Source organism: Rattus norvegicus, chromosome 5, assembly GCF_021556685.1.
Source record: "Rattus norvegicus strain SHRSP/BbbUtx chromosome 5, alternate assembly SHRSP_T2T, whole genome shotgun sequence".
NCBI classification, from domain to species: domain Eukaryota; kingdom Metazoa; phylum Chordata; class Mammalia; order Rodentia; family Muridae; genus Rattus; species Rattus norvegicus.
The window spans coordinates 157,457,550-157,484,634 of NC_141538.1; the positions used below are offsets into that span (position 1 = coordinate 157,457,550).

Consider the following 27,085-nt stretch of genomic DNA (forward strand, 5'->3'; position numbering starts at 1 on the left):
ACTTGGCACTTGGTGTTGCGTCGACTCTCCAAGCAGGCAGGTGCAAGTCTCACCAGCTCTGAGCATCACCAAGCATGCGCCTGTGCTCTGTGAACGAGCTGTTTGTTCCAAGTGATAATATAAGCCACTCCTCTGAGCATAAGTGACCAACCTTGGTGTGCTAGCTGTACATGGTGCCTAGAGACTTTGAAGGAGGCAAGGCAGGATGCTTGTCAGTGGTCCTTGTCAGCCATTCCTCCCATACTAAACTTGTTTTCTGGCCCACTTTTTTCTCTTCTGAAGATGACAAGTTTTACGGTCACTCCTGACTTCTGCACACTCATGCTGCATTGGTGAATTGCCACAGACTCAGCAGACATCGCTGCCTCAGGGCCTTACTATTTTGTTTGAGGGCATATGAGTCTCACTATGTAGCTCAGGCTGGTCTGGTACTTGCTATGTAGACCAGGCTGGCCTGGAACTCACAAGAGATTCATCTGCCAGGATTAAAGGCATGAGCCACCACTCCATATAACCAATTAAAAAGAAAAAAGTTTTATTTCTGTGTCTCTGTGTGCTTACCATGAGACCACAAGAGGGCATCTGATCCCCTGGAGCTGGAGTGGTAGGTGGTTATGAGCCACCTGACGTGGGTGATGGGAACTGAACGTAGATCCTTGGGAAGATGAGTTCGCATCCTACAAGCTAAGCCATGTTTCGGCCCCAGCATGTGTTTGATATTAAAACAGGGAGTGCTGGGACTCAGGTAACTAAGCAGGAAGGAGGACAAAGAGTGAGATGAGAGAGGAAGGCAGCCCTGGGTTAGTGATGGGGAAGCCCCTCCAGATCTGCATCCTTCATGGTTCCAACCCAGCGCTTCATTTCTGAGACCAGCTCCCCATCTGTAGACAGGGTAGATGTCGTCCCAGGGTAGAGGGTTAACTGAGAATACTGCTATACTGTGCTATCTCTCAGGCTTCACATGCGGGCACTTCAAATAGGCTTTGTGTAGGGCAACGAGTTGACCATTTGTCATGTAAACTGTCACGTTGGATTAGTTCTAAGAATGCCTGGACTACAAAATCCTGTACATGTTCAGGGCAGAGTAGGGTGGGGAGGGCCCTGCAGTCAGATTCCAGCATTCGCTCTTGGGCCTTACCTGCAGCAGGCCTCCCTCCGAGTGTAGCTTCCAGGCTGATGGTGCAAGGGGAACACTAGGCTGACCTCTGTGTCGTTACCGTTTCTTGCCACACTTGTATTTGCAGGTATGGAAATGGAGGTTTGGAAGGTTATGTATGAGATGTCTTGTAGGGTTAGGGTTAGGGCACATGGCTAGTACGAGAGTGAGGTGGCCTGAACATAAAATCATGTCCATATGTACTTTATATTATGTTTAAGTCCTTACCTTCTCTATTTGGCCATTTATCATTGTTTATGATGAGAGTGTTCAGAATTCTTTCTTCTAGCTTTGTTGTTGTTCTTGAGGTCGGAGCATGGCAGAGGCTCAGGTTGACCAAGCTGATCTCAAACCTCCTGTGTAGTCACAGATGCCCCAAAACTTCCAAGTCTCCACTTAGAGGTATAGGCATATGCTACCGTGCCTGGTTTATGTGGTACTGGGGATCCAGTGCAGGATTTCCTGCATAATGGGCAGGCACTGTCAGCTGAACCACAGCCCAGCCCCAGAAGAGATAGTTGTTGAAATCATAGATTCCTAGTTGCTAGGTCCCCAGGAGGGGTCCTCCCACTGTATGACTAATTGGCAGAATGCAGACATAGAATTTAGGCTGCCTCTTCAGGTCCTCCACCATTTCTGTTAAATTTTAATTTATAAAAAACTTGAGATGGTCTTTGGTAGCCAGGACTAGCATTGAACTTGCTCTGTATCCAGGGATGACCTTGAATGCCTGCTCTTCTCTACCTCCCAGTTTCTGGGTTACAGGCACCGGACCCATCTTGGTCCTGCCTGTTTGTATGATGAACTGGGCACTTTGTGGGGATGACTCTTACTCCAATATCACTATGGAAAGGGGTAGTGGGAGGAGAGACTGAGGTTTCCAAACCTCAAGTGATGGGCTGTGTGTTGGGACAAGTGTGGGTGAGTGCTGATGGCACCAGCCAGCCTTAGAGCTTCGCATGCAGTGTTCTGCGGAGTTCCCAATTCTGTGCGTGAGAGCCTTTGCGTTTAGGACGTTACACTAGAAGTGATGTGAGTACGGTATATGGGGTGCTGATATCAGCTGAGGGAGGTGCTCCGATCGCTCAGAGAGGAAATCCAGTGATGGCTTGACTCAAACTAGGGTCCCTTTGACCTGTGGCTCCTGATTTGTTTTGTACTTAAGTAGTGTGGATAGCAGTAACAGGGTGCTGGAGAGTGTGTGTGTGTTGGGGGGGGGGAGACCTATTATATAGACCATCACATGGCTTTCAGTATAGGGTGTGAAGACCACAAGTATCGTGACATGTTCATGGCAGTCCTGGAGAAGGCATGGCAACCAATTTTCTGTCAGAGGGGTCATGTGATTAATAGGTGAGGTTTATTGTCTTTGCTATGCTGTGGTGCAGTGGACAGATGTCTGTCTGTCTGTTCTTCTCATCCCCTGTTCCCTTCTTTAGAGAAGTCTCTAGGAGTGAGACTGTAGGGCAAAGAGGATTGGCACTTTTCTCCCATGCTTCTTCTGGTCCTGGAGCCCCGTGAGTGTCCTAGTGTCTCTGTGAGGCTGCTGTTCCTTGGGGTCCTGTGAGCAACCTCCTTCTGCCTGCCTAGAGCAAGCTTCACTTCCTCCATGTGGCAGGGTCTGCAAGTTGAGATGGCCTCCTCTTTGCAGGGTCAGTCCCCATGGTTTCTCCTGTCTGGCTGCCTGCCAGAACTGTTGCTTATTGGCTTTTCTTTAACATGGTTTCCTTTTTGGGGGGTGGGTGTTGGGGCTCTAACGCAGGGCCATTTCTCATGCTAGGTGTGTATTCTGCCACTGAGCTGTGCCCTCCGGCCTGGTCACAACCTTTTTTACCATCTGCTTAGTGTGTACATTGCTGGGGTGACTTGATCAGGGTTTCTCTCCCAAGTGTCTGCCATCCCCTGTTGGTGGCTATTTGGGGAGCACTAGGAGGTGTGGCTTGCTGGAGGAAGTGTATCACTGGAGCCAGTTTGGAGGCTTCAGATACTCTCCACAGAGTTAGCTCTCTATGCCTCCAGCTTGTGGTTCCCGATGTGAGCTGTCGGCTGCCACTTTAGCTGCCTGCCGCCTGCTCAGCCGGCACAGACTCTAACCTCCTTCAACCAGAAGCCCAAATAAACCCTTCCTTATAAATCGCCTTCGCCTTGGTTATGGGGTTTTATCACAGCAATAGGAAAGCAACTGACATATGCTGTGTAAGGTCCTCAGTAGGTGTTGCTAGTGAATTGATCGGCAGTGGCTGCTCAGGCGTGTAGCTTCGTGGCCTTTGTGTGCTTAGGGACTTCAACATTAGCAATGTTTTTAAATGGGCAACTCAGCAAAGCATGCACAACTGAGAAAATAGACCACAGAAGCTACAAGAGGGGCCATTTGTTTACAGCAGATGCTACAGCAGGGACACAGCTCTCCCTCTCCCTCTCCCTCTCCCTCTCCCTCTCCCTCTCCCTCTCCCTCTCCCTCTCTCTGGCCATTATTTCCCAAATACTGCAACAACAATTTGCATGTAATTTTGTTACATTAAGTATTATAAGCAACTAGGGTTGATCTAAACTGTTCAGGAGGGGCAGGTGAGGTCGCGCACACCTGTAATCAGTACTCAGGAGGTAGACGCAGGGGGCTCCGGAGTTCAAGGCCAGTGTCTTAGCTATGTATCAAGTTCAAGACTGGGCTACACAAGCCCCTGTCTCAAAAACCAAAGTCAAACAGAGGAACATGAGGATGAGGGGCTCAGTGATTAAGATCTCTTACTGCTCAACCAGAGGGGATCAGATGGAGTTCAGAGCTCAGATCCACACTGGATGACTCACTAGTGCCTTTAACTCCAACTTTAACTTCAAAGCATCTGACACCCTCTTCTGGCCTCCATGAGTATTGGAGAACACATGCACAGACAGACACAGATAATGAAATTTTAAAAACAAAACAAAATCCAAGTTCAAGGCCGGCGTGGTCTATATATGAGCTCCAGGATAGCAGGGCTACACAGAGAAACCCTGTCTTGAAAACAAAAAAACAAAACCAAACAAAAATAAAGATGAGAGTGACATATGCAGCGTCTGTGGCCACAGTACCTGTCGGGTGTATGCACGTGGCCACTTTGTTTAGATAGTACTTTGCACAAAAGCAATTTAAAGAACATTTATTAGGGCTAGAGCCCCACAGTGCTGGGGAGCAGAGAGCGGGGCAGGACGTATCTTTATCCACCCAGGAAGCAGAGTGTGAACAGCCAGTTAGGAGAGCGATAAACTGTCAAAGACCCGCCATGACGTGCCTTCTCCAGTGAGGCTGCACCTCCTAAGAGTTTCACAACCTCCCCAGACAGTAGTGCCAGTCAGGGACCAAGTGTTCAGTACATGAGCCTGTGGGGGCTCCTTCTCATTCGGATCACCGCAGGTGGGGAGGTGGGTGGTTCAGTACCCAACCCTCTTGGATCCCAAAGGACCAACTGTACTGATTTTGGAGAGTTAAAAATAAGTTCCAAAGCAACTCTGGTGGCGCCTGGATGTAGCCCTGGCACCTGGCAGGCTGAGCAGCCGAGTAGGAGGAGTTCAGGATCATCCCTGGCTACACAGTGAGTAGCCTGGGCTGTCACCCAGGCTACCTGTGTGGCACCACCTGTGATCCCAGCACTTGTGGGCAGAGGAGTATGGCAAATCCCAGGCCAGCCGGGGCCATAGAGCCAGACCCTGTCTGTAATTGAATGCATGGTAAGAGTGTTACCAGCTTCTCCACATTGTAAGGCTCTGCTCACAGCGTGTGTCCAGAAGCCTGGCTTGTGCATGTCTTCCAGGGGGGATAGTTGCAGTGCAGCTTTAAAAATAGAATTGGAAGCCACTTGTGAGAATGCATGCTTTTCTTTTGGTTCTTTATTTTTTTTTTTTTTTTTTCGGAGCTGGGGACCGAACCCAGGGCCTTGCGCTTCCTAGGCAAGCGCTCTACCACTGAGCTAAATCCCCAACCCTGAATGCATGCTTTTCTAATCTCAGCCCTCGGAGGCCACAGCCCCAAGTCTGAAGCTAGCCTGGTCAACATAGCAAGACCCTGCCTCAATGAAATAAGTTTTAAAGTTTTTTTCTATGTGTTTTATAAACACACAGAAATGTGTTTACACATTTAAATACAAATAAATTTATTTACACAAATGTGTTTACATTTATTTCACGTGGGCTAGGTATAGTACACACACCTGTGGAGATGTAGAGAGGTTGGAGGATAGCTGGCAAGAGTCATTTGTGCCCCACCCCCACCGCCAGCCCCCCAACAGACACACACTTAAGTGAGTCCAAGGGTCATTGCCCTTAGGCCCTCAGGCTTGGTGGCAAACCTCCTTTACCTGCTGAATCATCTCACTGGTCATTGCTTGTTTGTTTTAAAGGGTCTTTTTTTTTTTTAACTATAGGATTTCTTTTTATTTATCTATCCTGTACATCTAGGGTCTGAGTGTACAGATGTGCACCACATGCATGCAGGTACCATTGGAGGTCAGAAGAGGGCACTGAGCCCCTGCAAGGTAGCAAGTGCCCTTAAGCAGTGAGCCATCGCTCCCACGCTCCTACCTGTCGTGTTGTTTTGAGACTTGCTTTTGTACCTCAGGCTGTCCTAGAGTTCTGTCTCGTCTCAGCTTCCCGAGCGTGGGTTGCAGGCCCGAACCACTGCTCTGCTCTTCCACACACTTCATCTTGTCTTTTCGAGGAGAAGCCTAATCCCTGTAACTACTGGACATTTTCCAGTGAGTGAGTGCGGCCCACTTTCTCCTTGCCTTGAGAGGCGTGTGCTTCAGAGTTGGTCTGGCTCCTCTGGGAATGCTGGGGCCGTGGGTATCCAGAATGGTTTTAGATGAAGACTCCATTCTTGGTGGGATAGAGTGGGTGGTTAGGAGGGCTCCTGGTGCTCTGCTGATCCCTACTCCGTGGATTCAGGCTTCATCCCAGCATCTGATATGGGTGTGCAAACAGATGTGGGGTGTGTAATGAGGGGTGCTTCATGAACCCAAATTTGTTTCAAACCAAAACAGTCTGGTGATTTGGGCTCTCTGAACCAGAATATTTGAGGAGAACTTCTGGCCTCACTGTATGGGAGGTAAAGGAAGCATAGCAGGCTAGAAAGGAGCTGTGTCATCTGTCACGGAGGCAAGGAGTTGGATGGATGGATGCTCGCTAGAGGGGGCCTTCACCACAGTGCCTTGGACGCAGTCAGGGCAGTTAGGACTCAGAAATGGGTCCCCTGACTTGGTTGATGGGTGGTGTTTGAGCTTTTGGGTCTGAGCATGTATAAGGGGTGGAGATGGTTGCTAGGCAAGCTTGGGAAGGGAAGGAGGCAGGGTGTGTCTGTCCAGTGTTCTCTGGACCAGTCCTGTTACTGCAAGGCTCAGCTCCTCTGTGGCTTCTCATTTCTCGTTTCTGGTTTTGCCTTAGCTGCTGCTGGAGCACACTGAATGTGATAGGGGTGTGTTTTTCTGCCTGGCCAGCCTCCAACTCTATGCTTGCTGGGCTTATGTGCCCCTTTATCATCATCTGATGTTTTTCTTTAAATCTACTTTCATTCGCTCCATTCCTAAAGCAGACCATCCATAAAATGGCAGTGTGATGCCCCTGTTAGATTATTGTTCAGAAGAACAGCAGTGATGGTCAAGCCCCACTCACTCAGCATTCCTGCCATGAACCTCCTCAGACCCCATGTCTTCTGGGTAGTGTCCCCAGAAGTACTGTGGGGTAACAAGGGCACCGTGTGAGGACCTGAGGCCCATGCGCTGTGTGTGTAAGGTTGAAGCATCCTCCTCTATGGCCACGCCTCATTCTGCATCTTGGATATAAGGGCACTGGGGTCCCTCAAGAGTTGCAAGATGGGGCTGGAGAGATGGCTCAGCGGTTAAGAGCACCCGACTACTCTTCCAGAGGTCCTGAGTTCAATTCCCAGCAACCACATGGTGGCTCACAACCATCTGTAAAGAGATCCGATGCCCTCTTCTGGTGTGTCTGAAGACAGCTACAGTGTACTTATATGTAATAAATGAATAAATCTTTTTTTTTTTTTTTTTTTGGTCTTTTTTTCGGAGCTGGGGACTGAACCCAGGGCCTTGTGCTTCCTAGGCAAGCGCTCTACCACTGAGCTAAATCCCCAACCCCAAATGAATAAATCTTTAAAGAGTTGCAAGATGTCATTCAAGGGTAACTCTCGTCACCTTGTTTCCGTGGAGGACACTCTGGTGGTAAGGGAACACAGAATGATGACCTCTGTGTGCAGTTAACTCGTTTGCTCATAACGGAAGGAGGAACTAAGTGTCTTTGTGTGCACTTCTTCCTCCCAGGTGGCTCTCAGTGCTCCCCTCTAGGCAGGGTCCCGACTCCCAACTCTCTGTCCCTTCCTTCTAACCACTGGGGGCCAGGAGCACAGATCTGTCTTCATGGCTGATGTTTCCTCCACACATCCCCAGGTCTGGATGGGTGTGGCTAGTGTTTTCTCTGCCCCAGCAATAAGACTGTTCTTGAATGTGTGAGCCTTGGCTCTCAAGCCATGCTGTCTGCATTTGAATCCTGTCCCCTTTTCTTTGAGTTTTGCATCTTTGGGCTTAGTGCCCTGGACTGCCTCCTCCCCATTATGGCCAGTCATGCGGTGAAGCAGGGAAAGCCTGTGCCTTACCTAGCAGGTAGTCAGGCCTGCAGTCTCAGTAATGAGGGAGCATGGGTCACAGAGCAGCCCTGAGACACAGTAAGTGCTCAATAAGTGCTATCTGCTCTTGTCTGTGGCGGTGCCTGGAGGTCAGGACAGGGAGTGCTGAATTCCAGGAGCAGAGGAAATAGGTGTTTTGTTTTCCCCACATTTGATTGTGGTTGAATCCAACTTGGTCCCCCACTGTGTACACACACACACACACACACACACACACACACACACACACACAGAGAGAGAGAGAGAGAGAGAGAGAGAGAGAGAGAGAGAGAGAGAGAACGCGCTCCACAGCTACGTCTCAAAAATCAGTACATTATTCTAGTTCGTTTGGGCTCCTGTAGCAAAATACCTTAGACTGGATAATTTATAAACAGTAGAACTTCTCGGTTCTGGAGGCTGGGAAGTCCAGAAGCAAGAGTTGGTATTATGGCGGCTGCTGCTGCTCGACGGGAGATGCAGAAGGATCTCCTGCTTTCAGCATCTCAAGAGCTGCCCTCAGACTCACAATATAATGGAGGGGAACTTGAATCCCTAAGTCTTCCCTGCTCCACCTCCTAAGACTGGGTATCGGTGCTCGTAGGTGTGCCCTGGCTACTCTGGATAATGTCCAGGCCAGGCTAAGATTTGTGTTCTCAAGCATTCCTGGTAAAATCACTCAGAATCTTCCCCTGCAGCATCTCTGGAAGATAGAGTCTGTCACCCCCAGGATGGGGTGACCTTGGTCTTGGAGGCTGTCATTTGTGGCATCAAGGACTTGCTTCCTGGGTTGGGTTCTGTGTAACCAGGCCTTGGCTCGACAAACTGCAGGTGGAGCTGATGCTGTACTGGCCTTGGCGTCATAGGAGAGAGTTTTGACATGAGAGTTTACATATGAAGGAACTTGACTTGCTTACCAGTTTCTAAGAAATCACACCCTTGGTGCTAGAGATGATCCAGCAGGTAAGAGCCCTGGCTGCTCTTCCAGAGGACCACAGCTGGAGTCCCAGCAACCACTTGGTGGCCCATAACTACCATCCTACAGTTTCAGAGGATCTGGCACCCTCTTCTGGCCCTTTTGGGCACTGCGCATATGTGCATAGACATACATTCGACCAAAACACTCATACACATAGAAAATTCATCCTTGTTAAAAGTAATGGTAAACCAGGCTTGAAGAGTGACACACTGTGCTTATTTACAGGGAGACAAGAGCTTCCTTAGTAGTGCTTGCCCCCCAGGCCCGCCTTTCTCATCCCGCTAGGCTCACTTGGTATTCAGTCCATTGAGAGGCAAGTCTCACAGTGTTGTGGCTCCTGCTTCACTCTGTTAGCAGCTGAGGTTATAGCACAGACGACTGTGTCCGGTAAACTGTCTGTTTTCAGTTGTTTTAAAGCAGATGACATAAATAAGCACTTCCCCTCACCCCCGTGTAGATTTTTAGCCTAGTAACTTGTAACTTGTGTAACCTCGTACACTTGTAATTGCCTCCTTGCTCAGGCCCCTGGTAAGTGCCCTGTTGGAAAGTCAGAAAGAATCCATTGTCCTCACCCTCCTCAGGCCTCAGTTTCCCTGTGTGTAATTGAAGTCTTGGACTATAAGGGCTTTTAAAAGTCCCCTTTTATATGTCATTCTAGTGGCTGTGTCCCGAGCGGGACCAGTGGTCATAGTCATGCTTATTGATTGCCCTGTTATTGCTTGTGCCTAAGAGAGCAGCGGACAGGAAGTGAGTACTCGTTTGTTTGAGTGCCATAGGTCAGTTTCCTTCCGCTCATCCATCCCAGTGAGGCGCTGCTATTCTAATTTTATAGATGAAACGATTGAGATTCAGGGAGGTTAAATAATTTGCTTATCCTTATGCTACTGGTTAATTGTAGCGTTCAGAGTCCTTCCTGGCTTGCCAGTTAGTGCAAGGCTCATCCCCACTGAGTCTGTCTGTGCAACTGCAGTTGCCAGTTGAAAAATAGACGCTGTTTGCTCCACGTTTGAAACTCCAGCGTTAAAAGTATGTTCACGGCTTGTTTTCTTTTCGCCTGCTGAGGTTGGAGGCAGTGTTCTTGTGGTTTAGGATTTAGGAATGACCAGGCAGGTGTCTGCACAAGCCCTCTCTAGGCCTCATCTTAATCATCCACTGCAAGCCGGCTTCCACTGCAGTGCCCTCTGGGGGGCGCTGCTCAGCACAGGCTGGGGAGGCTGGGCTTCTGCCAACAGTTCTTGGGAATGGGTGGGGAGAGAGAAGAGACAGAACTGGCTGTCAGTATTCTCTGGTGCCTGCCTGTCCCAAAGGCTTTCATCCTCTGTGAGGCTGGATTGCTGGCTCGGAGTTAGAAAGTTGACTCTGCTACCTCTCCCAAGTGTCTTGCCCTCTCTGAGCCTGTGAAGATTCACTTCCTCATCTCCCAGCAGGTCCTGTGGCTACTGTGCCATGCCAGGACCCCTAGGAGTGGGTGCAGGAAGGCAAGCACTGCTGCCTTGTAGCGCATCCTTGCACAAGGCTCACGATGCTGGTAGCTTTTCTGGGGGGTTGAGGAGAAAGCGAAATGCCTGACCCCACTGCTCTTGGCTCAGCTTCCCAGACATGAATAGTTGGTTCCTGTGGGCCAGCGAGGCGTGCAGATGCAGGCCTGGACGTACAAGTAGAGATACAAGGGCATTGTAGGTGGGGCTCCTTAATGGGCCTTCGGATGCAGATGGCCCTGGGCAGGAACAGGGCTCCTCATTAGCCAATGTCCACACCGCTCAGTCAGTGTTCAGTCCAGCTAGGAGTCCAGGCGGAGCCATTTCTTCCCCTCAACCCTTTACCGGTATTTGTAGAGCAGAACGTTTATACCTTAGGAACTGTCAGGGAGGGGCTGGGAGACGAGAAGACAGGAAGTTTAAGAACTATTTCAAAGTGGGTTTCTCATTTTCTCTCAAACGTACTGCAATTGAAGTTTCTCGGGCAAAAGCAGTACTGATTGTTCATGAGCAGCATATAAAGGTGTAACTGAGAAGGTCCTTCCCACTGTCAGAGAGGTATTGTCAGGTATTTATGTGTGACATTTGGGTGCACAGGGCCCTCCAAACAGGGTGTCACGATCCCCTGGATCTGAAGTCAACATGCAGTTGTGAGCTCCATGTGGGTGCTGGGAACCGAATCCCAGTCCTCTGCAAGAGCAGCAAGTGCTCCTAACCACTGAGCCACCTCACCAGTCCCCTTTCACAACTCTTTTGTTTTTTATTTTTATTTTTATTTTTTTGGTTCTTTTTTTTTTTCGGAGCTGGGGACCGAACCCAGGGCCTTGCGCTTCCTAGGTAAGCGCTCTACCACTGAGCTAAATCCCCAGCCCCCCTTTCACAACTCTTAATGCCATCAGGAAGGTTTTGAAAGTGTCACGTCAGTTCATAGAACCCCAGGTGTGTGTCAGGCTGCTGCCTCCTTGTCCACACTGGGTGTTTCTCTTAGCTTCTGGCTCCATAAGCAGTAAATACTCCTCAGTTTTGGTTGGCAGGATGTATTTAATCTACTGTACTTACTGGCTGTCCTCAATGTTGCTTCCCACCATTGAGCCACGTGTTATATGCTTCAAATGTGGCTGGCGGAGAGGGCCCCGAGTGTATGCAGTGGATTGCACAGCCCCCTCTGCGTGCCACTGGATGGGGAATTGGAGCTGCCTTGTTAGGAGGGGTAAAGGCTGGAAGGAAGTGCTGTGGGCCCTGCTGCCGTCCCCAGAGTCCTCTGTGATTTCCATGGTGTCTTCCACTTCCAACTGTTTTTATATTCAGTTGAAATTTGATCCATTACAGTATGGCTGAGGGCCTAATTAGCCAGAAGCCTCAGGAAATTAATAAATAAAGAGTTCATGAGTTATGCACAGTGCCCTCCCTTTGGGAGTGGTTCTCATCCCCTTTGGTTTCCATGACTCTCCTACCATGCTTTAAGTCCAACAAGACTTGGCTAGAATGGCTGCTTTCCCCTTGCTGGGATGGGATGGGTTAAAAAGCCAGACTTGGTACCTGCCTAGCTCTTGGGCCTGCATTCATCCCTCAGTCCACCCCGCAGTAGTGTCCTGGGGCCCCTGCTGATGCTGCTGGAAATCCTGCAGAAGGTCCTGTTGACATGAGTGTGGCTGTCATCAGTGTTGTCCCATGACCTGGAGGAGTGGTGGCACATGCCAGCATGCCCCTTGCTGAAACCGTGCTGAGGCTCCGCCTCGGCCTCCTTGCCTCTCAGTGTGGTTTCTGTGGTTTTGTGTTGTCTCACAGAGTGCCAGGTTCTGAGTGGCTCTGGCTTCAGACTCCTCTCTCTCCTTTCCCCAAATAGACCATGTGCATCAACCAAGTGGAACAGTCTGAGGGCTTCACGTGGCAAGACGGACGGTCTGAAATGAACTCTGTAAGAGACGGGCAGGAGGACGGTGGGTCTGCAGCCTGCCCGTGGGAGTGCACTTACAGATTAAGTGCCTGTGATAAAGAGCCTGAGACTAGGGTCCTACTCCCCCAACCCCCTTTCTTCCTGGGCTTGAACCCAGGTCCGTCCTAGGCAGGCACTCCTACCAGGGAGCTATGAGGCCACTGTCGTAGGAAAGCAGTCCCTGCACGAAACCAGAGAGGCGCTGCTTTGGTTTGTAAGTTTGCAGTAGGACAGCTGGCCGTGCTCTGGGTTTCCATCTGTCTTCTCCTAGGGTTTTATTAATACCCAGAGTCATGTTGTGTCGCGTTGCGTTTTGTTCTTTTAATCATGCACTTGGGGCTGGGAAGGTGACTCGGGGGGGGTGGAGGCTCTTGCTGAGCAAGTCTGGCCACCGAGAACCCATGTAAAGCTGGGAGGAGAGACCTGGTGCTGTAGAGTTGCCCCATGACCTCTGTGTATACATCTATCTACATGTGAAACGAGCAACACTAATGACATCATGTAGTGTTAGTTCTAAGTGCAAAGATGTCTCACTGGCACCAGTGGTCACATCTGCGCCTGTGTCTGCCCACTGCCCTGTTTTGGCAGGGTGAGTTCGAACCCTTTCCTGGAAGAGAGAGAACTCTCTAGTGTAACTGACGCCTTTGGTAGTGAGGAGAATGCTGCCAAGTTGTTGCTTCTGACCTTTCATACATCACAGGGGCCAGGGTATCCCCCTGTCCTGGTGACCACACCCATTTTCCCAACTTGGCACCCTGTTCACGGTACAGGCTTCGGGGCTAATGGTCATTCTGGATGATGTCCTTCACCTTGATGAATGGAAACAAGGAGAACAGAATAGCCATGTGCTCATCTTGGTCCTTCCAGAGCGCTGGCCAACGTACATTCCAGGGATACTGTCATGGCCAGCACACAGTCCATCTAAGTATCTTCCAAGCCAGGAAGTTAGGATTCCAGGGGAAGTTGTATAGGTGGGAAAAATAAGAACCAGTTCTCTTGTTGGCGCTGAGTGCTTTAGAAAGTACCAGATGCTCCTCCTGTGTTTTCAGTATACTCGGGGCACTTGCCTCCCTCCCACCTCAAAGCAGAGAGCTTCATGGCTGCAAGCGTGCGCTCTCACACTGTGAGCTCTGTGCCCTCAGCCCCTCGATTCTTAGGTCCCTTTGCTTTTTCTCTTGGATGGACACCCTTAGAAGAGCATTAACTGCCTCTCTGTGCCCCTTGGTTTGACCAGGTTCCTGTCCTCACTAGGGTGCCTGTAGTTGCTTGGGAGCTGCTGCCAGTCCCTCTGGCCCTTCCATTCCCTTCCCTAAGTGTCCGTCTTTCCTTGTGCTGTGCTCACCTTCTTGGGGCACTGCACACCATCTAGGCACTGCCTGTGCTCATGGCTCAGAGGGCACCGTGCACAGGAAAGTCAAGTCCGGTCACAGTGGCTTCAGCATGGGATGAGCTGTAGGCTAGCTGTGGAAACTGCTGTCTGGGCAGAAGGGATTTGGCATGCAGAACAGCAAAGAGCTCAGTGAGGGAATCCCAGGCAGATGGTGAGGGGGCAGGCCAGGCCCTCCTAGGCCTCTGAGACAAGGGCAGGTTTTTCTTTTTCCCAGGAGCCCTTGAAGCTCATCAGCACTGAGAGCCAGCCAACTTTGAGTCTTAGGAAGCTTGCTCTGGCCAAGATGTGTGGAAGTAGGGAGCTGGGTCAGGTGTGGCTCCATCAGGAGATGGCCGTGGTCCCTGGTCAACCGATTGAAGATGAAGGAAAATAACAAAACAATTAGACTAATAATTCGGGTGCTTTCTAGTGCTATAACTGGGACATAGTAAATGCTTAATGAATACCCACTAATGTTTGCAGTGCAATCACTCAGTTGAGGACAACCAATGTCAAGTCTGTTTTTAGTATACATGTGTTGAGGAAATGGCCCTTTCCAATCATCAGAGATGAGAAGCCACAGGAACGAGATGGTCTGGAGACCCGTTGTCTGCCCTGGAGTCTGAGCCTTGTCACTGACTGGTCCCAGGGCCACCATTTAGCTAACCCAGAGAGCGCAGACCCAAGCCTGTTGGGGGCCTGGCCACTGAGGGGCAGGACACGCAGGTGGTGTCACAATTCTGCACTTGGCTCTGTGAGCTCCATCCTAGGGAAGCACATGCATTTGTCAGTCATGGGAGCACTCATTTTCCCTCTGGGAGTCTTGTATGATGTCTGCCTGTGGTTTCTCCTGCTGCCTTTCATAGTCTTCCCTTTCTTTGCCTCTCCTGCTTCTGCCCTTGGCCCCAACACCCTTGAGTCCTGTCCCTGGGACTGAAACCCAAACAAATCCTGAACAGCTCCCCTCCACCACCCAGCATGCTGAGTTGGATGGTGTCCTCCAGGCCTTTCAGCAAAGCAGAAACAGCTGGTGGTAACAAGAGAACAACCACAGCCCTCCCCGAGGCTGGTGGCCCTGCAGAGTTGAGTATCTATTGGTCAGTGATAACTTTTGCAAGCTTGGTAATTCAGCAGTTTCTCCTCGGCTTCAGATGAGAGCAGCCCCCGCAGGCAGGAGTGAGTCATGTAACACCACAGACGATTCTTACCAATGACAAACATCTTTCTGCCATCGCAGAGGCAAACATCGGCGGGCATGTCACTGGGGCCTGTCCAAAACAAGCGCTGTGTTCATTTCTGCAGCTCGATGCCTTCCTCAAGGTGCCTTTCCCTCACACCACCTTTCCCTTCTTTAGGGACACGAGATTTTCTAATAGCAGTCTGAACATCAGCCTCCAAGTGTGAAAGGATGAGTCAGGGTCTTCCTCCCAGGACTCCTGTGCCAGCTTCGCCCTCCTGGATTCTGTTTTCTCATCCGGGCAGAGAGAGTTCCCCATGACGGTCTCTGTGGGCTCTTGGCCTGCACTGCCGAAGAGCAGCTCAGGGGGCCTTTTGCGTTCGGCTCCTGCAAACACGCTGCGTAGCACACACGGAGGGGCCCCACAGTGAACTGTCAGGGAATTTCAAAGGTGAGCTGGGTGAGGCCCAGCGCGAAGAGGCCAGGATGCTCGTTTGGTTCCTGCCCTTCCTCGTGAGTGCAGGATGTGCCATGTGTGCAGCTTTTAGTCAGAAGGCAAGCTGGGGAAGCAGTTCTCTGCTTCCGTTGCAGGTTCCAGGGACCTGGGGCAGGCGTTGAGGCTAGTGAGTACTCTAACCTGCCGAGCCATCTCACCAGCCTGTGGTCTGGTTTCTTAAGGCAGGCCACAGCAAGCTGTGGTGTTCCATGTCAGTCTCTTAAGGCACCTGTTTGCAGGTGCGCTGGTACTGCCTTGAACAGGGACATTGTCTCTCGGTTGTCAAGGTTGCCACCCATAGCACAGTGACATCATTGCCTTTACTCTTCTGGGCTTTGTTGGGGTGGCCCAGTCTCTCCTGCCTGGAGTTGATCAGACTGGAATTGAGCAGGTGAAAAGGCCTTGGCGTTCTGCTGTAGCTGGGCCCTCAGGCAGAGTGGTGTGTTGGACACTCCCTTCGAAGAGGTGGATCCTTTAGGCTTTCTGACCACAATAAAACAGGAAATTCGGAGCTGGGTGTGGTAGAGCATGATTGGAATCCCAGCTCTGGAGACTGAGAACATGAGGCACTAAAGTTAGAGATTAGCCTGGGCTACACAGCCAGGCCATGTCTAACTTAGGCAGAGCCCTTGTCTTGTGCAGCCTCGGGCCCACAACTGCTTCTAATTCCAGTTCCAGGGAATCCACTGCCTTACGACTCCTCCGGTACCAGGCAAAACACTCATATACATAAACATAAAGCTTACACACACACACACACACACACACACACACACACAGAGAGAGAGAGAGAGAGAGAGAGAGAGAGAGAGAGAGAGAGAGAATGATTTTTTTTCCCTCCTAACTTAAGTGCTAAAAGTTAAACTGTTTAGAGTGTGAGCTGAGACACTGGTGACTCTGGCTTGTTCCGGCAGAGTTGGAGAGGTTTGTGAGCCTGTAGGGCACGTGGATGGGAACTGCATCCTTTCTTCCTGTCCTGCCTGTCCCCCCCTGCAGCTTGCACAGGCAGTAGGCTGGCAATGGGTCTGGGGTGTTGGGCAAGCCGCATTTGAATCTCATGGGTTCAGTCTTTGACAGGCCTTGTGACTCCACGAAAATCCCCAGCCTCTATTCCTTTGACTTAGTGTATCATCTGGAGTGGGCCCGGAGGTAGCTTCTATTGTGAAGACTCATGTTTAGGACTCCCTGGAAAGGATGCCATGATAGCCAGTGTGCCCTTCTGCCCCTAATCCTCTTGGGCTGCTGAGTTTCAGCCAAGGCGTTCCCACTCAGTGCCTGAGGGGGAGGAAGTGAGTTAAGTAATTTGGGAGTCTTACCAAACCAGCCCTGGTCTCATGACCAACTGGCCTGAATGCCAGTAGCAGAACTGCATGCTGGTTAAGGTCTTAAAAGATGAATGTTGTGGTCGTGCCCTGCTTTTATAGTTGTAGAGAAGTTACAGACTTAGCAATGTACCACAAAGAAGATAAACCCTGCCTCAAGCCCCAGCCTGGGCAAGGCATGTGTTATAGGGTGTTTCTCTGGTCTTTTTATTTTTTATCTTGGTGGCTGTGTGTGTGTGTGTGTGTGTGTGTGTGTGTGTGTGTGTGTGGTGTGTGGTGTGTGTGTGTGTGTGTGTGTGTGTGTGTGTGTGTGTGTGTGTGTACTGTTTTCGATAAAGAACAGTTGCAGATAGTAGGGCAGGGCAGGGTAGTTAACATTGTGATTCTGGGATGAGAGTCCATCCCAGCCCTACCAGGTACGAGCTGTAAAGTTTGGCAAGTTCGTAGTTAGCATCTCTGCCTCAGTCACCTCTCCTCTGAAATGGAAGTGCTGCTACAAGACAATTTATAACTGGGCTGGAGAGACAGCTCAGTGGTTAAGAGCATTGGCTGTTCTTCCAGAGGTCCTGAGTTCAATTCCCAGCAACCACATGTGGCTCACAACCATCTGTAATGGGATCCGATGCCCTCTTCTGGTGTGTCTGAAGACAGCTATAGTGTACTTATAATCAATCAATCAACCTTTTTAAAAATGATAAAAATAACTATTAGACCGGTTGAATGAGCTCACCCATGCAGTGCCCAGGATGCACCTGACCTGCGGAAAATCCTGTCTGCGTCTCTTCCTATAGAATGGCACAGTCATGGATGTATAGTGTGCTTTTTACAAAAGTATGTGGATATGCATAACTGACACACGGAGGTCAGAGGACGGTTTATAGAAGTTGACTCTTCTATCATGTGGGTCTTGGGGCTCCAACTCACGTCAGTCAGGCTTAGCAGCATGTGGCCTTACCCCTGAGCCATCTCAGCAGTGGCTCAACTATGCTTTCTTTAGGAAAAACTCCAGTGCTTCTCTTTTGTACTGTGCTGTTGTTGGTCCTTTGGAAGAGACTAGCTTCTCCTGCCATGAGCGTGCTGGCATACAACCCAGAGGCATTTTTAGTTTGAGACAGGCATGAAGGACTTGGTCACTATTTCTCAGCCCCAATCCTAGTCCCTTCCTTTGCTGGCTGTCATCAGAATGTCCAAGAGCTCCCACTTTGTTCTTGTAGCCTTCAGGCTTCCAACTGTGGAGTGTGACCTTTTAGCCCTGCTCAGTGACACACAAGTATGGTCTGTGCGTGTCAGCCTCCCAGAGACTCTGAGGTCAGGCATTTCTGTGGCCACAGAGCCGCTGGGGTTTCATCTGCAAATGAAAACCACCTGGCCAGCTGCGTGGGTCAGATGGGAGCCAGATGGGTGCAGGCAGGCTGGCAGGGCAGCCCGGGGCCATGGCCAGTGGTCTCTTTCCACCTCCCATTGCCTTGTTTCCTGGAATGCCAGCGTGGTCCAGGACTAGGCAGAGCCAGAGCATGGTGATGTGCACCCCAGGTCTTGTGGGAGAAGAGCAGCAGGGGACCAAATGGCTACCAGGGTCAGAGCAACCATGACCAAAGCAAAGGAACTGGGAGGAAAACTAAAGAGCCAAGTTGGTGCAAGTCGTCGACATCCATTGCTGCAAAGCCTCCCTAGGAAACATGGTGGTTGGGCAACAGCTTGTTGCCACATTGGGAAGTAAAGTCATCAGGCAGGGTCAAGAGCAGTGCAGTGGGGATGCTGGGCATTGTCATGGATGAGGGAAGGTGGGACACTGCACCATTCTTTGGTCCACACAGTGGAAAGAACAGGTCTGACTCGTGATTCGAACAGGAAGCAGGGTGGGAGATTTTCTCTGAGCTTTGTGGATTAAAGGGGCTGGGGGAGGCACTATATGAATTTCTGTCTCTAGAACTGGAAAGTAGAATTCAGAGCTTTGAGTTCTCAGCCCTCTGCCTTCTGCTACGCTGAAGATTACTTAGAACACAGGATGGATGGCGGTCAGAGTGAGAAAGCAGGTGATTAAATCTGTTTGTTTGTTTTTGGGGAGGAATCGGGCATTTCACCTAGGCTCTTAAGCACCCTGCTGAACTACTGATAGTCATTGATGTGACAAAGCAGTGTGTTGGCTTTCCAGCTTCCGGGACAGTTCTGAGTGAGATTTGTAAACAGAGACCTGGCCCTGGGCTTGGGGGCATGTGCTTGTCAACTGAGGTCACGTGGCTGTGCCACGGCATCCACACAACACTTGGAAGAAGATCCATGGAAAGTTCTGTGCTCCCTGCTCCCCTCGGCCTCACTGGCAAGGTCTAATGTTGTGTGGCATCCTGGCCACACTTTAAATGCATTTCTTCACACTGAAGTTTGCAAACGTTGTCAGTGCTCACAGTAAAGTTTTCTCATGAGGGCTGGGATGGGGAACACTGTAGTCATCAGTGTGGCAGTTGTTATGTTTGGGACGGTGAGTTTGTGCTTTTGTGGAACACATACATATTCAGTGTTAGATTTTTATGTCTGGACTCTGGAGAGATAGCTTAGCAGTTAAGAGCACTAGCTACTATTCCAGAGGACCCAGGTTCGGTTCCCAGCTCCTTCTTCTGATGTCCTTGGGCACTGCACACAGATGATACACAGACATACTCTGTTCTTCCTGAGGACCAGGGTTCAATTCCCAGCAACTACATGGTGGCTCACAACCATCTGTAATGGGATCCGATGCCCTCTTCAGGTGTGTCTGAGCTAGATGTGAGATGCTCGCCCTTAATCCTGGCATTTGGGAGGCAGAAGCAGGCAGATCTCTGAGTTTGAGGCCAACCTGGTCCACAGAATGAGTTCCAGGATAGTCAGGGCTACCCAGAGAGCCCACCTCAAACAAAGAAAAGAATGTGCCTGGAGGAAATAAAGCCCCTCAAGTTGAGAAGACCCAGTTGACAGATGGGCTGTAGAGTTGGAGAGTCTGAGAAGTTCTGCTATAAAACACTTGGGATTGAAATGTGTAAGAGGAGGAGAGAATGCCATCTTCCCTCCCGTGAAGAGGCACTCTCAGTCAGGGTTAACACGTTACGTTTAGCTCTCCGCTCACCCATGCATACACATCTGAGTATTGACACCGCAGCCCTAGTAATGGTTGCAGAGGCCCAGTCACCTGCTTGTGGTGGCAGACTGGTCTCCGTGTTTGCACAGCAGGGGCAGCTAACCTCTGTCCAGTGCCACCTTTGAGTAGGGTATAGAAGAAAAAGAATGTTCTAATAGCATTTGACGCTTAATTGCAAGATACTTCCTGAGAGAGTTGTGCAGGCAGCCAGCCTGTGTAGCCTCTAGTCACCAAGCTCTCCATGTAATGCATTAACATCTCCTCGCTTCCTCAGCACACACTGTCATCTCCATTTTCATTTCCACCCATTTCCTCCACCTTACTGGAGCACTTCCACAGCATCCCCACACAGCATCCCCACACAGCATCCCCACACAGCACCCCCACACAGCATCCCCACACAGCATCCCCACACAGCATCCCCACACAGCATCCCCACACAGCATCCCCACACAGCACCCCCACACAGCATCCCCACACAGCATCCCCACACAGCATCCCCACACAGCATCCCCACACAGCATCCCCACACAGCATCCCCACACAGCATCCCCACACAGCATCCCCACACAGCATCCCCACACAGCATCCCCACACAGCATCCCCACACAGCATCCCCACACAGCATCCCCACACAGCATCCCCACACAGCATCCCCACACAGCATCCCCACACAGCATCCCCACACAGCATCCCCACACAGCATCCCCACACAGCATCCCCACACAGCATCCCCACACAGCATCCCCACACAGCATCCCCACACAGCATCCCCACACAGCATCCCCAGCACATCTTGACCCTGTAGCTTTACACTTCCTGTTGAGGGAGAGCCAAGAGTTTTCAGTTCTCTGTGCACAATGTGTCCTGCCCAAGTTGTGCATAGCACTTAGGCACGTGAACCTTGCAGGTCCTGTCGTGCCAGCCTTCTCCCAAGCCATGTGCCTATTGGAGCTGACCTGGGGATCTGGTGAGCCTCCCCCTGGTGTACTGCATGTCCCTGCCCTGTTCTTGTGGCAACAGACTAATCAGGGCTGCCTTGCTCAAAGCCACCACCGTTTCTGCCTCTAGTGTGGGGGTTATGGTTTTGTTTTCTTTTTTCTCTCATTCTTTCAAATGAAAATTCCCAGCATTCGTTGTATAATGCAGTTCTGTAAAGTTTTAGTGATTATATAGAGTTGTATGACCATGACCACAGCCTAATCTTAGAATGCTTCCCTTGCCATCTCTGTTCCCACCCTGCTCCAGGCAACCACTCGCTGGTCATTTCATATAGATGGACCACAGAGTCTTTAAAGAAGTTAGTAGCATTTGTGGAGCTAAGAATTGAACCTAGGACCTCGTGAATGTTAGGCAAATGCTCTATCAGCGAACCATACCCTATTTATCAGAACACATTTACAAGGGACCAGGCTGTCCTACTGGCTGTTCCCTTTGGTGTGAATAAAGGGATCTTGGGGGTGGGAGGTTGCCCCCCCCTTTTTTGCAATGTATGATGTTTTACGGACCACATTGTCCATCCTTCCACACAGACAATCAGGAAAAATTGGTAACTGGGTGAACTTGTACTTTACTTATGGAAAGTTCAAAGAAAAAAAAAGAGAGAGAGAGAGAGAATTGCTAGGCTTGGTGGTGCACTGGGAAGCTGAAGCAGGAGGATCATTTTCAAGGCCAGCCTGGGCTACACAGAGGAACCATGTTGAGGGATAGATCACTCAGAATTACTCTTTATGGAGTATAAAATATATATATTTTTTTTTGCAACAGCGTCATCTAATGTCTTCTGTTAAATTGCAGGTTGCAGTGTCTTATGATATCGCTGTACCATAACGTACAGTCAAGGTTGCCTTCCCTTTGGGCTGTTAGAAATGCTGCTGAAGTGAACATGGTTTATGTCAGAGCCTCTTATAGGTCTTTATGGATTCCTGAGTCACAGGGTTTATGTCCATCCCCTTAAATTGTTTTTCTTCCTAATGTGAAACCTAGTCACAAAACTACTCTGTAGCTATCTTGCCTGAATTTCATCTAGTCATAAAATCCAGATCCCAGGAGGCGGATCTGTTATGAGGGGCTGAGGTACTAGGAGAAAAGAGAACGGAGCTGTGAAGCCTGGTATAAGGGCCAGTGCACTGTCACGAAACCTTGCCGTCTGGACAGCAGTTTGGCCCTTGGCAGTTTGTTTCCCTAACTTAGAAGTACCTAACAGTGCCTGGTACTACAGTGATCCAGTGCCATGTCCAAAATGTTTAGTTTAGGCTTCCTTTGTTTTTATTTGTTTCCAAGGCGCCTCGGGAGCAGGTGAAGTGGCCCCTGTAGTTTTATGGCCTTGGCGATGGCAGTCGTTTGCCATGCTACCTTGCCATCCGCTGTGCAAGTTGCTCAGGGAGTGATGTGGAGTGAGTGCTTTCTGCCCACTCCGTACCCTCACCCTGTCAGCAGGCTCTTCCTTGTCTGCCATTGAGACTCCTCTTTGGCCCCAGCCTGGGCGAGCGCAAAGCTGTGCGTCAGTTCAGTGCAGTGGTCCTGCGTGCCCTCCACCCTTACTTGGAAGCAGGGTGTCTGAGCAGACTCCTGGTGTGCTCAGGCTGCCAGGTGCTGTGAGTCCCTTCCCTGGGTGCTCTGGTTGGGACACAAGCCGGGCAGGCAGGACACACAGGAGTCATAGCTGTGGACCCAGTTGTTGCTTTCAGCTCTGCTTGTCTCTACAGTGTTCTCTGATTCCATTGTCTTTGAAAGTGTTGTGGATTTTTGTTTGTTTTGTTTTGAGGCAGGAGCTCACTATAGCTCTGGCTGGCCTGAGTGTTGGGATGGAAGGTGTGTCACCACCTCTGGCCTTGAAAATGTGATTTTTAGCGTCGTAGACCAGCTTTGGGATGCAGTAGAGGAAGCGGTGGAGCGGATACATCCCCTTGCTGAGAATCCCAGGTTGTCTTCTGAGCAGTTGGTCTGGACTCAGATTCGCCTTCTCACTGTAAAGAAAGAGTGGAGGGAGCTGCGAGGGTTGGATTTCAGGAGAGATGTTTGATTGCTGTCACATCATCCGTGCCAGCGTCCATTTCTGATGCCCATTGATCACAAAGGTCTCTTTTACTAATGTGCCTCCTGCATGAGTGTTCCCCACGTGCTTTCTAGGCAGCTCACTGAACCAGTCAGTAATGCGTGTGTGTTTTCCTTTAGCCATGGCAGGAGTCGTTGCACTCCTTGTCCCCCTCCCATGCTCCCGCCCCTGGATGTGCCCTGGCCTTATCTTCTGGGCTTCGCGTCTGGACTAAACTTGGGAGTGAGGCTGGAAGAACCGCAGCCGAAGTTCTGGTTAGGACCTCATTCTTCCGCAAACACACACATGGGCTGGGGCGCTAGTGCAGAGTGCTCTTGCCACAGAATCATGAGGACACATCTGTAGCACACATCTGTAATCCTGTGATGAGATAGATGAGGTAGATGAGAGATGGAGATGAGAGTCCCCTGGAGCTTGCAGGCCAGCTGACCTCGTGCAGTGACAAACAAAAGGAGACCAGTAACCAAGGTCCTCTGACCTCTTCCTGCATGTGCATGTACACACACACGAGCACACTCACACACACTTACTTCTAAGGGCCAAGCCTGTCAGGAACATGCTAAGTGGCACACAGTAAGCCCAGCAAGTGTCCCGAATCTGTTGTGCATGGAATGTAGGTGGCACTGGGAACAGCAGCTGACGAGAGTTGACAGCTCTGCTTCAGGTCTTTAGGTCTTAGAGAATGCTGTGTGGCAAAGAACTGGAGTGGCCTGGACTTGGGTCTGGCAGGCAGGAGAGAACCGTTGGTAGGAGGAAGTACTATCAAACGGCCAGTGCTTCGTGAGCAGGCTGCCCATCAGAAGGGATGTTCCCAGGGTAACTATCAGCAGCGGCAGGAGCGGCCAGTGCTTTGGGGTTGTGTAAGGAGAGGACTCTGGAGTGACTAAACTCCCCAAGAAACTGTGATTCTTTAAGAAACAAATATCTTAACTCAAAATTCCTGCTGCCTGCTACAGGCTTTTCCCATTCCATTCCAAGTATGTCTGGCTGTGTTTTACAGGAATGGGTGTCTGTGATGCTTTTAAAACTGTGGTGCCCATCCATGGGGGCCTTCACCTCGTTTCCTGAGTTGTGTTCATCTCAGGTGGACAGTTGAGGCCAGCAGGCTCCTGTGGGCCCACTGACGCTTCTCTGCTCCATACCTCAGCGAAAGTGCACGGTCTTGGAGGGAACTCACACAAGAACAAATCTGGCTGAAGAGCACAGCTGTTTTCCATCATTGATTAGAAATGGATTCCTACACTGCCCCTTGCCCTGGAATTAATCCTCCTGTGAGAATGAGCTCAGCCACGTTCCTCGCCAAAGGCCACAAGGGAAGCGAGAAGAAAGTGAGCAAACCTTGCTGAGGGCCACGAAGGCCTCCCTGGGTCAGCCCTTGCTGGGGACGCAAGCCTGACACCTATGTCCTGTGACCACTCCTAAGTTCCAGAGCCGAGGTGCAGACACAGGCTCTGACATGGTCCACAGACCCTGTAAAGAATCTCATGGGAAACAGTTCACACCCCTGCCACGTAGACGCAAGAGACGTCAGTGTGGGAAGACTAGGGGGTCATCCTGGGAAACATCCTCTTTTCCTTCAGCATGTTCTGGCTATCTTTGGTTCCTTTCCTAATAGGATTTTTTCATTACAGTCTTCCTTCCCAAAGCTGCAGGGAGCATCGCATTACTGAGGTGCACAGGGGTACCCCACTTCCTGCCTGAGCACCCACCTCAAGCACAGAGCTGTGCATGTTTTCAGAGTGCAGTAGGGTCACTAGGATAATCATAACACCTGCCTGTCCCCTGTGTCATGTGGGGCCTGCACTCCCCACTTCTCCAGCTCTCCCGAAGCAGTTATTCCACCGGCAGAACTGTGACAAGGGTTTCCGTAGCATTCCCACGGACCTTCAGATGAGGAGAATGACCTTGGAGCCATGTGCCTCGGTCCCTCTCCTGCCCTGGGAGGTGGTGGGAAGTGAGAACAATACTGGTGGGTGGATGGATGGGGGATGGATGGATGGGGGATGGATGGATGGGTGATGGATGGATGGATGGATGGATGGATGGATGGGGGATGGATGGATGGATGGGGGATGGATGGATGGATGGGGGATGGATGGATGGATGGGGGATGGATGGATGGGGGATGGATGGATGGATGGATGGATGGATGGATGGATTCTCTGTCTGGGGGCTCTACACAGAGCCGAGCATTTGTTGGCCATCCAAACACTTGTTCTCTGGGGGGTCAGGTTAGGAGGGGAATGCCTTCTACCTCTCCGTGAGCAGAAAGCTGAGCAGAACACCTCCCTCTGCTTCCCTGAACTTGGCCCTGTTCTATCTGGCACAGAATTTATGAGCAAAGTATCAAAGGAACTCGGCAAAGCAAAGATGTTTTTTCTTTGTGTCATGGGTGAGTTTTGAAGCTGGCTTTGCTGAGGCCCTGGGTAACAGCTTATTTGGTTTCTGTGTGCTGGTGCGGGGATCTCAGATAGATGCCTTTCTAACACTGCGGTACTAGGTCACCTTGCTGTGACAGTAAACCTGCTGCCACTGTGACTTGTCCCCTGATGTGGGGTTCCCCCTTTTCACACCAAGTCTTACCCTGCAGAAGGTACCCAGGCAGCTCAGGCATTCTCAGGGCAGAGAGGTAGAAGCAGTTGAGGCACTGTGTATTCTCTTTCTTGGAAATTACTCCTATGCTGGTTGGGAAAGTGTGCTCGGTGGGGTTGTGTGTGTATCCCGGTTCTCTGGGGTTGCATGTAGCCCTGACAGCCATGTTTATCTATGTGTTAGGATGGGGTCTCAGGCCTCCACCTTTCCTTCAGTCTCTCCGAGGCCTGCAACATTTTACAGAAAACCATGTGATTGTCAAGTTTTAAGGGGTCAACACTGGGGATCTAGCTCAGGGCCTTGTGACTGCTGGCCTGTGCCAGGTGAGCTATATTCCCAACTGAGGTTGTTCACCATTAGTGAAAGCTGTCACACGGCATTTGTATCTGGATGAGAGTTTATCTGCCTTGGGATGGGAAGTGCCATTCTGGGAAACTGAGTTTTGGGGTCTGTAGAGATTGGTTCTCCTGGCCTCCCTGTGGTTCCATTTTTACAGGTTCATGTAGAGTCCAAGTCAGGAAGCTAATCCATACCCCTTTGGTCCGCCTTAGAACCATCCAGGTCATGGATCTCCTGGTCTCCGGGTCACATGGGATGAGCTGTATTGAGAATCAGCATTGTTTGCTAGAGGTGGCCAGGGGCCTTCAGTTTGAGAAGTGAGGCTTTTTAATCTTCTCATTGCCTCTCTATTTCCTGTTGACTCACATGTAAAGGTCATTGAACATTGAATGTCCCAGGTATGTATTAGTCACCCCCATTTCCTCTTAAAAGAAAGGCACAGAGCAGGGACATTACTACTCTTAGTTTCTAGGGAAGACTTTGGCTTGTTGTTTAGAGGCCTGCCCCAGGCCATTCCCACAGATGTGGTGGGGTCCACATGTGAATGCAGACCTTTCTCTTACATCATTCCTTGCCCAGAGTACTGCCCGCATTCTCTGCAGCTCAGTGGTAACAACCCAGATATTGAGTAACTGGCTGCTCCTCCTGTGGAAATGTCACCAACAGATGGCAGGGTCTTAGGACAGGGAGCATGGGCTCGCGGAGCACCTGGGGATGCTACAGTCCCAGCAAGGAGGTCGAGGCAGGCAGATCCTTTGGGGTTGTGGACTGGACCCCATAGCCTACTTAGTAAGTCCTAGGCCAGTGAGGAGCCTTGTCTAAATTCTAAGATAAGAAAGCTTGTCTCCTAGTTCGCACATGTACATTTGTGCCTCTGCGTGTGTAACTGCATACACACACATACAAAGCTGTAGCTGTAGTTTTGCTGATGTCTTCTTGGCTGTGAGGTGGAGCCTGCCACTTCTGGCTTAGTGGAAGCTGTCCTGACGTCATCAGTGCTGCTTTAGGCAGTAGCCCGATGGTTAATGCCCAGGCTTGGTGCCTCCTTGTCTACCTCTTTCTGTCTATTCTTGGTTGTTCGACTCTTTCCCTTCACAGCTTCCCTCGAAACCCTGTCCTCAGCATTCATTAGAGGATGGGGGAGGAGCTTCAAGCCTCTGCAGGTGGGGCTTGCTGGCAAGGCATGTGTGTACCAGCTCAGAGGAGCCGTGTCTGCAGATGGAGGGACACCAGGTCCTCTTGGAGAGAAAGCTTTGGTTTAATGAAGAACCAAAATGATTAGCTTTGTGACTGTTTTTTCAAGCCCGTGTTGGGGGCTCTTTACTTATACACCTTCAGATAATGTTAACTGGTAAGCAGAGGGCAAGCGTGGCTTTAGAAACATTTGAGCCTGGCACCAGATGGGATCAGCTGTAAGAGGGTCTT

General features: G+C 50.5%; 1 protein-coding gene across 10 annotated transcripts in view; it reads left to right on the forward strand.

Annotated features, from left to right (window-relative positions):
- The window catches only part of Capzb (capping actin protein of muscle Z-line subunit beta), a 100,287-nt gene that overhangs the window by 10,705 nt on the left and 62,497 nt on the right, over positions 1 to 27,085 (forward strand). For 4 of the 10 annotated variants that reach the window (NM_001436734.1, NM_001436735.1, XM_087548479.1 and 1 more), the window contains 1 exon segment: positions 12,106 to 12,177. In NM_001436734.1, the coding sequence (NP_001423663.1) occupies positions 12,106 to 12,177 (72 nt within the window). 10 annotated transcript variants of the gene reach the window in all.